At 42.1% G+C, this 15,173-nt stretch overlaps 1 protein-coding gene across 16 annotated transcripts in view; it reads right to left on the reverse strand.

The window, feature by feature from the left end:
* The window catches only part of ctbp1 (C-terminal binding protein 1), a 312,129-nt gene that overhangs the window by 8,707 nt on the left and 288,249 nt on the right, over window positions 1–15,173 (reverse strand). For all 16 annotated transcript variants that reach the window (XM_067982459.1, XM_067982469.1, XM_067982546.1 and 13 more), the window contains 4 exons: window positions 14,904–15,118; window positions 12,779–12,909; window positions 7,369–7,496; window positions 1,292–1,409 (listed from right to left, as the gene is read on the reverse strand). In XM_067982459.1, the coding sequence (XP_067838560.1) occupies window positions 1,292–1,409; window positions 7,369–7,496; window positions 12,779–12,909; window positions 14,904–15,118 (592 nt within the window). The remainder of the gene's footprint in view (window positions 1–1,291; window positions 1,410–7,368; window positions 7,497–12,778; window positions 12,910–14,903; window positions 15,119–15,173) is intronic.

The raw sequence follows: 15,173 nt of genomic DNA on the forward strand, positions 1-15,173 counted from the left end.
GGTGGGGATATCGGGAGGAGGCCGAGATGGATCATCCACTTGGCACTTCTGGCTGAAGATGGTTGCAAATGCTTCAGCCTTGTCTTTTGCACTCACGTGCTGGACTCTGCCATCATTGAGGATGGGGATGTTTGCAGAGCCTCCTCCTCCTGTTAGTTGTTTAATTGTCCACCACCATTCACGACTGGATGTGGCAGGACTGCAGAGCTTTGATCTGATCCGTTGGTTGTGGAATTGCTTAGCTCTGTCTATAGCATGTTGCTTACGCTGTTTAGCATGCATGTAGTCCTGAGTTGTAGCTTCACCAGGTTGGCACCTCATTTTTAGGTACACCTGGTGCTGCTCCTGGCATGCTCTTCTGCACTCCTCATTGAACCAGGGTTGATCCTCTGGCTTGTTGGTAATGGTAGAGTGAGGAATATGCCAGACCATGAGGTTACAGATTGTGCTGGAATACAATTCTGCTGTTGCCGATGGCCAGTTTTGAGCTGCTAGATCTGTTTGGAATCTATCCCATTTAGCACGGTGGTAGTGCCACACAACATGTTGGATGGTATCCTCAGTGCGAAGACTGTGCGGTGGTCATCCTACCAGTACTGTCATGGACAGATGCATCTGCGACAGATAGATTGGTGCAATAAAGGCTAACATACCATTTGCCTTCCTAATGCTTGCTGTACCTGCATATTAACTTTCTGTGATTCATGTACAAGGATACCCAAATCCCTCTGAATACCAACATTTCTCAGTCTCTCACCTTTTAAAAAATATTCACCTTTTTTATTTTTCCTACCAAAGCGGATAGTTTCATATTTCCTCACATTATACACCATCTGCCACCTTCTCGCCCACTCAATTAACCTGTCTATATCCTTTTGCAGCCAATTTGTGTTCTCCTTGCAGCTTACTTTCCCACCTAGCTTTGTATCATCAGCAAACTTGGATACATTATACTCGGTCCCCTCATTTAAGTTACTGATATATATATGGGGAATTCCTGTTGTTGGAAGTCCCCGCTTCTGGCTCTGCCTCATTGTCATCATTTGCTTTGTTAGGGGCGGAACCTCCATCAGTTGGGTTTTTATGAACATCTGGCAGCTTTCCTGGTTACATTTTCTGGTGCCAGTGCACAAAATAACAGATTTATTGAATTAAATTTCACAACTTACCATAGTGGGATTTGAACTTGCAATCCCTGGGTTGCTAGCCCAGTACCACAACCCCTACACTAACTATTGATGGTGAATGTCTTCTACTTCTACACAGGCCTGGCCTTCCCTACTGTCCTTACCTATAGGCAGCACCATTTAGCTCTGGGTGAACTACTGTAGGGTCCATTCCAGCCCAGTGGGTAGCTGCAGTCAGGTAATCTTTATTAATACAATTTTTCAGGCTGTCTGGAATGCGACCTAAAGAAAATGCAGAAGGTGTGTTTCATTAACTGGCTCAACCCACAGCACGATAAAAGTATACATCTGAAATAAAGCTGAGCACAAGGACTCTCCCATTAACAGGAACGAGCAACACCCTGATACTTGGCATCCCCTTTACTAAGGTACTGTGCGCAACTTTTGGCTCGATTTTTCAAACTTGGACATAACACTTCTTTTCCACTCTACATTACTCTTTATGCTTTTGTATAAAATCAGAGAATGACAACGTTTAGAGCTAGGATTACTCCTGGTGTCATGTGCTAGATGGTGTGGGAGTAATAAGATATGGGCCATAACTGAATGGCTGACGAGATCATGCAGGAGTTCAGATTCTTGGGACATGGGGATCAGTTCTGGGTGGAATGGCCTGTAGAGAATAGACAGGTTCCAGCTGAGCAGGGCTGGGATTTTCAAAAGGAATTTGATAAAATGCCACATAAGAGACGTTAATAAAATTAAGTGACAACGTATTAGGGGGCAGCAAGGATAGGGAAGTTGACAAAAAGACAGAAAAGAGAATAATGCTTAGTGGATGTTTTTCAGCCTTGAGGATTTATAAACACTAGTATTGCCCAGGAGTTAGTATTAGGACCACGGCTCTATATGTGTATATATTATACTAGTCCTGTGGTGTTGTATATAGGGAGTCAAAACTAAGTGCAGTCTTCAGGTGTAGCAGGGTTAGAGGCTGGGGATAATTGTATCAGGGGACACAGACATAACTCAGTCCCCATAGTAAAGTTATACATTCTGTGGCGGAGTTTCAGATTTGGGTGCAATCGGGAAACTGTGCTCGAAATGCGCTCAAAATTGTGCTGGTTCGGTTACGGTTTAAGTTTCCGATAAAAATTATTTGTATAAACACAAATGTAAAATCTTCCATGAACCAGCGCAATCAGGCAGTATAGCAGAATGTAATTGTTGCTTTATTGTTCTTTCCATTAAAAAGTATTCCTTGATGTATTTAAGAGTGGTAACCTGGTGCAGTTTTAATAATACAGCTTAAAATGGGTTTATCACCAAAAATAAGCATTTTTAATAAGTGTCCAGTCCTCACCTGTGAATAACCTGATTTAAAATAATTGAAAATGACTTTAAGAAACTATACTGAACCAATTACTAGTTTCATTGATGTACACTAATCAGTTTCCTAGAAAATTAAAAAGTTTTTAATATGAAAAAAACATGCCTACTTGTGCCTGCGTGCCTAAGAAAATGAGCACAATTTGAAGAGACTTCCCTAACCAGCGCAATCGGCGGAAACTCGCGAAGTTGATCTGGGGATTAGGCCAGGTTTGTGGGCGGACCATGATCTGGGTGAATGAATCTTAAACCAGCGTAAAATATCGCGGAAAACATGAACATAAGTGGTTTTGGGCGTAACTCACTTACGTTTAAACATGGCAGATTGGTCAAAAAAGTAAAAGCCCATGGGATCCAAGGGAATGTGGCAAATTGGATCCAAAATTGGCTCAGTGGCAAGAAGCAAAGGGTAATGGTCGATGGGTGTTTTTGCGACTGGAAAGCTGTTTCCAGTGGGTTGCCGTAGGGCTCGGTACTAGGTCCTTTGCTTTTTGTGGTATACATTAACGATTTGGACTTAAACGAAGGGGGCACGATTAAGAAATTTCCAGATGACACAAAGATAGGCCGTGTGGTTGATAGTGAGGAGGAAAGCTGTAGACTGCAGAAAGATATCAATGAACTGGTCAGATGGGCAGAAAAGTGGCAAATGGAGTTCAATCTGGAGAAGTGTGGGGTAATGCATTTGGGGAGGACAAACAAGGCAAGGGAATACACAATAAATGGGAGGATACTGACAGGTGTAGAGGCGTGCATGTCCACAGATCCCTGAATTTAGCAAGTCAGGTAGATAAGGTGGTTAAGAAGGCATATGGAATGCTTTCCTTTATTAGCCGAGGCATAGAATATAAAAGCAGGGATGTTATGCTGGAACTGTATAAAAAACTAGTTAGGCCACAGCTTGAGTACTGCACACAGTTCTGGTCACCACATTACAGGAAGGATGTAACTGCACTAGAGAGGGTGCAGAGGAGATTTACGAGGATGTTGCCAGGACTGGAGAATTTTAGCTATGATGACAGATTGGATAGGCTTGGGTTGTTTTCCTTCGAACAGAGGAGGCTGAACGCTGATTTGATTGAGGTATACAAAATTATGAGGGGCCTAGATAGAGTGGATAGGAAGGACCTATTTCCCTTAGTTGAGGGGTCAATAACCAGGGGGCATAGATTTAAAGTGATTGGTAGAAGGATTAGAGCGGAAATGAGGAAAAATGTTTTCACACAGAGGATGGTGGGGGTCTGGAACTCACTGCCTGAGAGGGTGGTAGAAAAACCCTCAACTCATTTAAAAAAATACCTGGATGTGCACCTGAAGAGCTGTGACCTGCAGGGCTATGGACCAAATGCTGCAAATGTGATTAGGCTGGGTGGCTCGTTTCTCAGTTGGCACGGACACGATGGGCTGAATGGCCATAATGTACCATAAATTTTCTATGATCCTATGATTCCCCGATCTTTTGTGGCTGGTTTGGCCGATTGCGCGGGAATCTGGGCACAAATCTAGTGGAAACAAGGGGAAACTCTACCCGAGAGTCTTTAATTTTCTATAATTCTATTTATTATTTATAGTTAAATCGCAACAATTTGGTAATTTGGGAAGCAAAGTTGGTTGCAGCATAGGAACTTCTCCACAGTACACATCGAGGAGCTTGGAGATGCAAACCTGGGGTGCTGCAGCGCCACCATCAGTAGGAGGATGCAATTACAGCATGATAAGTTTACATAGACAGATTCCATTATAAATGTAGACACAGGAACTTAAAATGGAAAAATTTGGCACAGAAGTGTGATATAAACTTGACAACAGGACGTAAGGTTTTGTAGACAGAAATTGCATGAAATCATAATATTTTCAGTATAATACATATCATGTGAACTTGGATATAGGTGGCACAGTATCAAAATTTGCAGAAAACACAAAAAATAGGGAGCACAGTGAAGAGAACTGTAAGCAACATCAGGAGGAAATAGACTGGTTAGTAGATAGGGTAGGTAGAAGTCAGAGAAAAATGAGGCAATACATTTTAGAAGGAAGACTGGGAGAGGAAATGGTAATACATTGAAAGAAATAGAATACTAGAAGTTCACAATCACAAATCTTTAAAAGTGGTAGGACAAGTTGTTAAAGTTGTAAAAAAAAGCATGCGCGAAACTAGGTTTTACAAATAGAGCCATCAAGTACAAAAGCATTGATTGCAATTAGAATGTTGTGTTCGTTTTCAGCACCCTGCTTTAGAAAAGACATTAATGTCATGGAAAGGATACAAAAGAGATTTACTAAAATAATACCACAGATTTCATTTTGAGAAAAGACTAAATAAAGTAGGACTCTTAATTAGAACTGAGTAGTCAAGAGGAGATCTGAGAAAGGTGTTCAAAATATGAGGAGTTTTGATAAGGTAAATAGGGAATAACTATTTGCACTGGTCAGTGATTCAGTAACTAAATCTAAGGTCATCACCAAAATAATGAAGGGAGGGATTAAGAGCTTTTGCTTAATACAGAGGGTTGTTAGGACAATAAACAATGGTCGAAGTATATAAATATTTGAAAAATAAAAAATTAAACTGGTACGGGGAAAGGGCAGGGAAATGGGACTAAGTGGTAACTCTTTCAACAACAACAACTTGCATTTATATAGCACCTTTAACGTAGTAAAACATTCCAAGGCGCATCATAGAAGTGTTATCAAACAAAATTTGACACCAAACCACATAAGGAGATATTAGGACAGGTGACCAAAAGCTTGGTCGAAGAGGTAGGTTTTAAGGAGTGTCTTAAAGGAGAGAGAGAGGCGGAGAGGTTTAGGGAGGGAATTCCAGAGCTTAGTCCCATTTCCCCGCCCAGCTAGAGGCAAGGCTGCCTATGGTGGAGCGATGTAATTCGGGGATGGGCAAGAGGCCAGAATTGGAGGAGGGCAGAGATCGCGAAGGGTTTTAGGGCTGGAGGAGGTTACAGAGAAAGGGAGCGGCAAGGCCATAGAGGGATTTGAAAACAAGGATGTGATTTTTAAAATTGAGGCTTTGCTGGACCGGGAGACAATAAATGTTAGCGAGCACAGGGGTGATGGGTGAATGGGACTTGGCGTGAGTTAGGATACAGGCAGCAGACTTATGGATGAGCTTAAGTTTACGGAGGGTGCAAGTCAGTGGCCAGCAAAAAGAGCATTGGAATAGTTGAGTCTAGAGGTAACAAAGGCATGGATGAGGGTTTCATCAGCAGATGAGCTGAGGCAGGAGTGGAGACGGGCGATGTTACAGAGGTGGACGTAGGCGATCTTGGAGATGGAGCGGAAAAGGGATCGGAAGATCAGCTCAGGGTCAAATAAGACACCAAGAAGGAGTGTCTTAATGAAGGAGAGAGAGAGGCGGAGAGGTTTAGGGAGGGAATTCCAGAGCATGGTCCCATTTCCCTGCCCAGCTAAAGGCTGATTCAGCCTCAGACAGTGGCCAGGGAGAGGGATGGAGTCAGTGGCAAGGGAACGGAGTTTGTGGAGGGGTCAAGAGAGGTTGTGGTGAGGTAGAGCTGGGTGTCGTCAGCATACATATGGAATCCGACATTGTAAAGAGGTGTAATGGGTCAAATTGCCTCTTTCTGTGCAGAAAAATTCTCTAACTCTAAACCTGTGTGTGCATGGGGTGGGAGGGGGGAGCCTTCCTGTAGGCAGGTCAGATTTTCACTAAGGCTTTCCTTTCTGGTTGGTTTCTCTCTTCATGGTGTCATTTTGCCACAGGCGTTGCACTCCACACTGTACCAGTGAATTCCTATCAGCTGTTGCTCTGAGCCGTCTATACTGCGATATGTAAATGCCAACTCTTCCTCCCGACTGCTGGACTAACCTAAATTCAGACACCGTCTATCATGATAGATAAAGGGAAAGGAAAAATCAGCAATGTTAGCTAGGACTGAAATTGGGAGGGAGCGTTGATATTTAAATGTTGGAAGAATGGAACAGCAATGGATAGGAATACTCTGTTGAAATGAGAAACATCAGAAAGCAAATGTATTAGTGGACATGCGGTGAGAATTTTGATGGGAGAAATTTTGTAATGTTGACAGTCATCTTATACAAGTCAAGGATATATTCATTATTTTTCAGTTGAGTTTTGGTGGGTCACCTTATAAGCCAGCAGATAGGGTAGTTGCTGCAATTATTTTATATCATCATTTAAAGAAAACAGAAGTAGTCAACGCTTGTGGGAATTTAGCCCCATTTCCAGTTTGAAAAAAATAAAATGGGAAATTATGTTCCAAAATTCTTTCTTGGGGCCATGATGAATTCCAATGTTTTGCTCATCCCTCGTTACTAGTTTTTTCCGTCTTGTATGAGCTAGATAAAATTTTCTACCTTTATTTCAGGGATGCTGGGCTTAGACTGCATTTTTAGAAAGAAAATTAAAAATATATAAAAAGTTTTGTGCACATATATAACATGACACAAAGACATAAATGGAACTGTGCATGGAAAAAGAAGGCGGATGATGAAACGCTCCATTAATGCTCAATATACTGGTAATCCATTTATATTTTAAATATATAGACTAGTCGCATGTCAATAAAAGCATTAACACAGCAATATTTGCAGATGCAAAGGATATGCACCTTCAGACTGTATTTATGGAAAGGAAAAACTATTTGGGGTAGATTTTGACATTGCGCGATAGTGTAAAATGGGTGATAGTGAATCTGCAGCCGGTTTTATGTCTCTCTCCCGATTGAAGTCAATGCAAATTAAAATCAGGATAGATGTAAATCGCGCTGCCAATTCGCTGTCACCCGTTTTACATAATTGCACAAAGTCAAGATCCACCCCATTGTGTCAGACTCAGAAACAGGTTACAACAGTTTACCTGTTATAGCTCTCCGGATTTCTCGGGCTGCCTCTTCTCTCATCTCAATTGAGGCCTGTTCACTGTACCAGGCAGCATGCGGCGTGCAGATTAGGTTTGGAGCATCTTTTAAAGGACCTTGACTAAAACTGTAGAATTTATTTAAAAAAAATTAATATCCATTCAATCTGATTGAAAAAACAATTAAAAACTTTCAGTCAGTGATGTACAATTGTCAAATCATATTAACTTCATTTTTGTATATGTAACTCTCAGTTATAGCTTCAGGCTAATGCTACAAATGGTCATATGTCGATCTATCAATACAGATGTTGTGTCCATATATCAGTAGTATTGTATAATTGGAATACTGCATGACTGTAGTGAGCCTCTAATTTACTAATTGGTCTATGCTAACCATGTGACACGACAGCCATCAGATCTTTTCCAGCTATCACAGTTCCTTACCCACTACACAATATATCGCTAAAATAAACTTTGTTTCCTTGGGGTTGATTTTGGACCAGCGGGGATCAGGTGAGTGAAAACCGCACTTACAGGCCCAAGTTTATTTTAAGTCCCAAGTTTATTTTAAGTCCCAGGCCTCATCAGCATGCCTGCCCGAAACGGGCGGAACAGGAAGTTCGAGCGACTAGAGGCCACCCTCCTGTCGCCAAAGGAAGGCACGCCAGCAAGCAGGTGAGTCACATGGAGCATTCCTGTTCCTCCTGGCCCCACAAAGGAAAGTTTTTCACCTACCTTGGAGGGCCGCTTTGTCCTTCCCGACAGCTGTTGACCTACCTTCACACGGAGGGAAAGCTGCAGTGGCTTCCCCGCTCAAGCCCAGGTTAAAATGCAATCGGGGTCCCACTGACATAATAGGACCCCAATTTGAACAAATTCATGAGGCACCCGCAGCAGGCGCCAAGGCCACTTAACTGCAGTGAGCAGTCAAAATGATGGCCAGTGAGATTCCAGCAGAAACAGAGCGGTATGTCACAACACTCCATTTAAAGCCACCCAGGGTGAAGTGGGTTAAAATCGACCCCCACAATCTTTTTTTGTTGTTTATTAAGGTGAAGGATGTTAGTGCTTGGGAATGACACACTTCTCATTTCAGACACCCATTGTCAACATCAAGCACTCCTAGGTCAGGTATAGCATAGCTAGGTGCGGAGTAAAACTCCCTCAATTCTGCAAACAATATGCTGTGGCCCCTACTTCGAAATAGCACCCCCACTCCTACTGCACCATAATGGCATTTACCCCATTTCCCACACCAATCATCTTTAGGTCTGTCTGAGATTGCTAAATTAGGGACAGTTTTGTGCTGTAGGCCCATACAGGTTAGGAACTGGGTTGAGACTGCACAAACTCAATTCTCATAGGGCCCTTACAGCCTGGAGATTTCCATTCCATCAGTCTGAACTAGATTTGAACCAGAGGTGAAAGGCCAGCAAATAACCCATTGCATTACCCAAATATATTTTATCAGATAATTAATAAATTAAAAATGAAATTTAAAATAAAAATCACAAAACTTTTCTATAAAATTTTCCATCAGAACTTTCAATCATTCCAATGTCTTTTCCATTCCCAAAGCAAAGTCACAGCTTCAACTCCACATATACCATCCACCACGAAGAAAGAGCACCAGATCCACACATAACTACAGGACCTGTCCTAACACAGGCTTGATCTCCTAAGGGCCAATGTGAAGCATGCATCCATAGCAGGCTAAAGGCATGCACATCTTGAACACTCTCTTGTCAAAGGCCTCCAGTGCCAGCTCCAACTGCTCCATGATTTTCTGTTCTGTCTCTCCTATTGGTTTCTTATCAGTGCTGACTCCCTCTCATAGCTCTTCAATTGGTGCTGTTGGCACCGGTCTCTCCCTCACTGCCTTCCATGGCTCTGGTCTCACAAAAAGAGTAACAGAAACAGAAAGAGGGAGAGTAACAGAGCTAAAAGAGTGAGTGTGTGTGTGTGTGTGTGTGTGTGTGTGTTTGTGTGTGTGTGTAAAAAAAGTAATTCAGACACAGGAAAGATCGACAGAAATACAAAGACAGAAAGAAACGTGGAGAAGGACAGAGATACGGCGAGAGAGTAACAGAGAAAAGGCGGAGAGTAACATAGAGAAATGAGAAAAGGATAAACAAAGCACTTGAGACACAGAGGTGAAGAGGCACTGGCAGTTAATCCAGAGGGCCCCAAACCTCTTAAAGCAGGCTTGTATCCTGCACAACTCCAAGACACACAGAATAAGCCACAGTGGTGGTCAAGTCAGTCCTTCAATCCCCAAAATTCTCCATCTAGAAAACACAAAGCACTCAACAAGCAGCACTATATAGAACCAGTTTGACCTCAGCCTTGGAGGCTCAAAGACCAGCTTTGAGTGATCCCAGTGCCCACCCCAATGGAAAATCTGAGAAAGTGGTGACCAGCTCAATACTGGTAAAATATAAGGAACACTGTGCTTCACACCCCAACTACCTGTGAGCAATGGCGTGGGAAATCGATTAGTTACACATAATAAGAACAAACTTGCATTTATATAGCACCTTTCACGTCCTCAGGACGTCCCAAAGATCTTTACAGCCAATGAATCATTTTTGAAGTGTAGTCACTGTTGTTTTGTAGGCAAACGCAGCAGCCAATCTGCACACAGCAGGGTCCTGCAAACAGCAAATGAGATGTTTTTTGGTGGTGTTGGTTGAGGGAGAAATGTTAGCCAGGACACCAGGGCATCTCCCTGCTCTTCTTCAAATAATGCTGTGGAATGTTTTACATCCACGGGGCCTTGGTTTAATGTCTTATCCGAAAGGCAGCATCTCCGACAATGCTCCTTCAATACTGCACTGGTGTCAGCCTGGATTATGTGCTCAAGTCCTGGAGTGAGGTTTAAACTCACAACCTTTTGGCTTGGAGACGACAGTGCTACCACTGAGCCAAAGTTGACACGATTATAGGAGAACTGGCTGTTTAGACACAGATCTTTGACATCTGTGACTTGTCTGGGTTCAAATCCAGCCCAAACTGCTCTGTTGCATTTAGGATCTCCTTTGTAGTTACCAGGGTCCCATGTGAAATAAGTTTGGGCAGTCTCAATCCAGTTCCTATTGGCCATGGGCCTACGGCAAAAAACTGACCCTAAGTCAGCACTAATTGACAATCTCAGTCAGAAAAATCATAGGATGGCTAGTGTGAGAACTGAAAAAAAATTCACACAGGTGATGTAAGAGGTGTGCTGTGAGGTTGGGGCTGTGGCATGTTGTTGGGAAAGAAAAAACTTGCAATTATAGGTGCCCTTCTCGGCCTCAGGACAACCCAAAGCACTTTACAGCCAATGAATTACGTCTGAAGAGCAGTAACCGTTGTTATTTAGGCAATATGGCAGCCAATGTGTGTGTAGCAAGATTCTACAAACAGTAATGAGATAAATGACTAGTTAATCTGTTTTGGTGGTGAAGGTTGAGGGATGAATTTTGGCCAGGTCATTAGGAGAACTCCATCCTCTTAAAAGTGAACAGGCAGAAGGGACCTTGGTTTAACATCTCATCTGAAAAACAGCACTTCTGACTCCCTCAGTACTGCACTGAATTTGTCAGCTTTACTCTGCATCTGGCTGTGTTATATCTGACCTGGGAGCATTTGATGCTGACACTGGATGCCTGAAATGGGAAGAGTTCCATTCTGCAAGCAACTAGTATCCCTCACTTTGATGAGCACAGAAATTTAAAAAAAGACAAAATTATTCTGTGACTAGAAAGTTAGTATGGAGTAATACAAGCTAGGGATTCACACAAATTAAGTATAGGAAAGGGAAGTATTTGGCCCATCTGGATCAACTTTTAGTAGAAACCTACAACCCCGTCTTCAATGCATCCAACTGCCTCTTGAAAGATTCCAGAGTTATTGCTTCCACTACCCTATTGGAAAACTGTTCTGAATATTCATCATTTGTTGTTTGAAGAAAGATCCTAATTTGCCTTTTACCAGTTTGTGCCTATGTCCCCTTCTTCTGCAGTTGTGTCGTATACTTTATAGTGCTCTGGATTAACCTTTGCTATTCCGCTCCGTATCATATGATTCTTTGATGTTCCTTCTCATTTGTCCCCTTTCAAGGCAGAAACGTTTTGAGTTTCTCTATCCTTTCCTGAGTCTGTCCTCAGCCACTAACGGGTCAGCCTACTGGACCTTACCTGCAACCGCTTCCTGGCCTTGGGTGTTTCCCTTTAATCTCAGTGAGCAGAAATGAATTCAGTACTCAACATATGCTTGAGCAGAGCACTGTACAGCTTTAGCATTATGACTTCAGATTTGTAAGGACTGACTTTCCAACCTCCCTGCCACCTTCCTTTATCTGATCTGACTGTGTAGGACTGACATACCCCTTAGATGACCCCTTGGTAGGGGGTTTGCTCCAAGAAGTGGGGAGGCAAGTTTACCGCTGCAGCGGGCCTGAGAAGCCTGCAGCAGCGAGAATGGCTTGCCTTATTCGGGGCCTTCTGTCCAATAACAGGAGCTAGAAGGCTTTCAGCTATGATGCCCACCTGTTTAAAAAAAACTTTTTGATGCCTGATCTGAGGGGGCTGGCCCAGACAGCAAGGCCTACTAACTGTGGGAACCCCCACATATGGACCTCTGCCAAGCGGAAACTTGGGAAAATAAAGCATTACGACAGGACTCACTTCATTAACACGTTACTACAATGCTTGCACCTTTATCTATGTGCAAGCATTCTGTGTCTCCTTGAAAAAATCCCTAGAAATTTACATATGGGGAGGAGACAGCATTATGGGTCTCTGGCCCGCACCCAGGCAGTAAGCATTGCCTGGGTGCAAATCACAGGAAAATCAGCCCCGTACTCTACTGATTTAGCAATATCACTCAACATTTCATTGCTCCACAATTACTGGACTTGGTCTCTCAGTTTCTCTCTTAGTTAGTCGGCACCAATTACTGAGTAGGTCTGTTATTTTTTTCTCCCAATTTAAAACTTATCGAATTTTATCTTCCACTTGCAAGATTTGTCAACGTCATTCTGTAGTTCCTTGCCTGCTTCATCAGACTTGATCCTGACTCCCCCTTCCCCAACCCCCATCAATTACAATAACAGGGGTGCATCTCCCCAACTTGACATCGCTCCCTTAATACTCGCAATGTCCTCATACAGCTCCAAGTTTCATCTCGGATGTCCATTGACTTAAACCTGTGTAGCAGCCTTTCAGAGGAGCTTTATCAAAGATTTTACAGAAGTACAGATACACTACATCATAGGGCTTTTTGATAAATTGAGGAATTATTGTGACATTTTCACTCTCCACCCCCAGTGGAGTAATTGCGTCACTAACTTTTGTTTTGGGTATTATCTCTCCCTTTACATTAATCTGACAAAACTGAAAAAATAATCTTTTGGATTTGACTATACCTAAATGGCTCCGATTCATGCACATCCAAGGCTGCTCCTCGTATCCTCCCTTCCTTCAAAGCTTGAGCCAGCGCCTTTTCATCAACGAGCCCACCCCGGGCAGCATTCACCAGAAATGCTCCCTGCCTCATCTGTAGTGGAAAAACAAAACAAACATCAAACCCATGCTTACAATAACTTACTCAATTTTTCTGAAGGCTAATATCAGAAAGTTATAGGCGTTAAATAAAATATTTTGTAATTGAACCGAGAATAATGTTTCATGATGTCATTTTAACCAATGTAATTTACACCTTGGGCCAGAATTTACTGTCAAGATAACAGTGAGGTTAATTGCACCGTTATTTATGTGCAAATGTTACAGCAACTTCAGGCAAGGGGCAGATGCATGGTTAAATGTGGAAATCTAAAAGTTGCTGTCCAAGCTTTGCAAAAATGGCATCTCACTGTCTGCCTCACCATTGAAATGCACTGAATGTTGTGAAGTTGCTGTATTTGAGCATTAGATACGAACTAAACTTGAAAGTTAAGTCTTGTCCATTTCAGTCTCAGTACCCTTTTAGCTAATTACTGCCAGTCAACCTCTCTGGCACTGAAAATTAACTATTACAAGTGTGGAGTCTCATTCCTTCACATTTTAATTGTTGTTGGGAGATTTTAAAAATGTAGAATTAAAACTTTTAAAAAAACTTTTCCTTTCTGTTTTTTTTCTCTCTCTTAATCCAATCTTTCTTTCCCTCAATTTATTTGTCTTTCAGTACCTGATTAGAGAATGAATTCACCCACTCTAATTTACACTTGCTTCTCAGTCCTTGCACTGTTAATTTCACAAAGCTTCAATCTGATTGGTCAAGGAGGAACACAGTTGCTTGCCCTGTTCACTCAGGTCCCAGATGAATGCTATCACCTCGCACTTTCAGCAACTTGCCAGGCAAAAAATTTAAAAACCTAAACGTCCAAGGGCAAGTCTAACTAATGGCAGATACCGTTAGATGCCCTGCTACAGCAAATTATGGTCCATTTAATTGACTGAGGCAGAAAAAGAGATCCATGATACGAATGCCTCCCGAGAAATATGATTTTTAATATCTATAAATGAAACTGACCACAGGTCTCATTAATGTTAAACCGGACAGTTATTTTCAGACATTTCAAGAGGAAATAACCGTTCAACATTGGAGAGATGTTCAGAAATCCAATGACGCCACTTCAGATCTCCCATGACCCCCATTTAGTTAAAAATGTTTCTCTTCTTACAGTAATCTAAGTTTATTATTATTTTCATTTTTAGGCCAAAAAAGTCAACTATTTGATGAAATTACTGAGGCATTTGTGAGGGCAGCAATGTGAAATATGGTTTTTATTTGATTGCTTTGCTTTGCTTGTTTTATTGGAGCACTCTAACCAGGCTGCTTTTGCAGTAATCATATATGTAGAAATAAAACCTGGAACTGAGGGCATTGTACAGTCTTGAATACCCATGTGGAAATTCTGGGTATAAACCCCAGAGACTGACCATACACAAACAACTGGTTCACATACAGTCCAAGTACTCACCAAGTGATCCAAAACATTAACTTACTTCAGCTGAGTCAATAATTCAAATTTCATAATCTGACACAATCATTGTTGTAAGTTTCAGTCTGTTGTCAACATAAGCAGTGGTCATTCAGCATTTACACAGGCTGGGTACGTGCTTTCAAACCATTAAGTTTGCTGCACTGTCAAAACCCAGTCATGCACACATGAAATTAAAAAGAACCAGCACAAAAAAATCCAAATGCTTTTGCTCTTGCAGAGAGCCGGCATGGACTTGATGGGCCAAATGGCTTCCTTTCGTGCTGTAGCCATTATATGATTCTAACTCCTATTCACTGTCACTGCATTATGCATATCAAGTGAAGGCACAGAAGTATTAATTCAGGTATGTGACACTTAGAACAACAAGCACTGGAACGCTTGACAATGTAGCATCTGTGCACATGCGCACCATTCCTAGTCTTTAAACTCTTAATGCTTGGAACGATAGATGCCTCACTAATTTGATCCCACAGTTGCTGGGATCACACTTGAGACCGTAGGAGTTTGTAAATTGTTCAATATGAATGGAAAACCACAAACTTACCTGTTTGATAGTGAAATCATTGATAAGATGGTGGTTGTGTTCATTCAGGCTGCAATGTAGGGACACACAGTCACTGTGAAAGAGGAGATCTTGTAAAGTGTTCACTCGCTGGAGACCCAATGCACGTTCAATACCATCTGAGAGGTATGGGTCGTAGAAAATTACATTAAAACCAAATGCTTTTGCGCGCAATGCTAATGCTTGACCAACCCGGCCTAAAGGAAAGAGAGGAAAAAATGGCTGTTAGCTGTCATTACAACAGTTTACCTC

The sequence above is a fragment of the Heptranchias perlo genome, chromosome 1 (assembly GCF_035084215.1).
Source record: "Heptranchias perlo isolate sHepPer1 chromosome 1, sHepPer1.hap1, whole genome shotgun sequence".
NCBI classification, from domain to species: Eukaryota; Metazoa; Chordata; class Chondrichthyes; order Hexanchiformes; family Hexanchidae; genus Heptranchias; species Heptranchias perlo.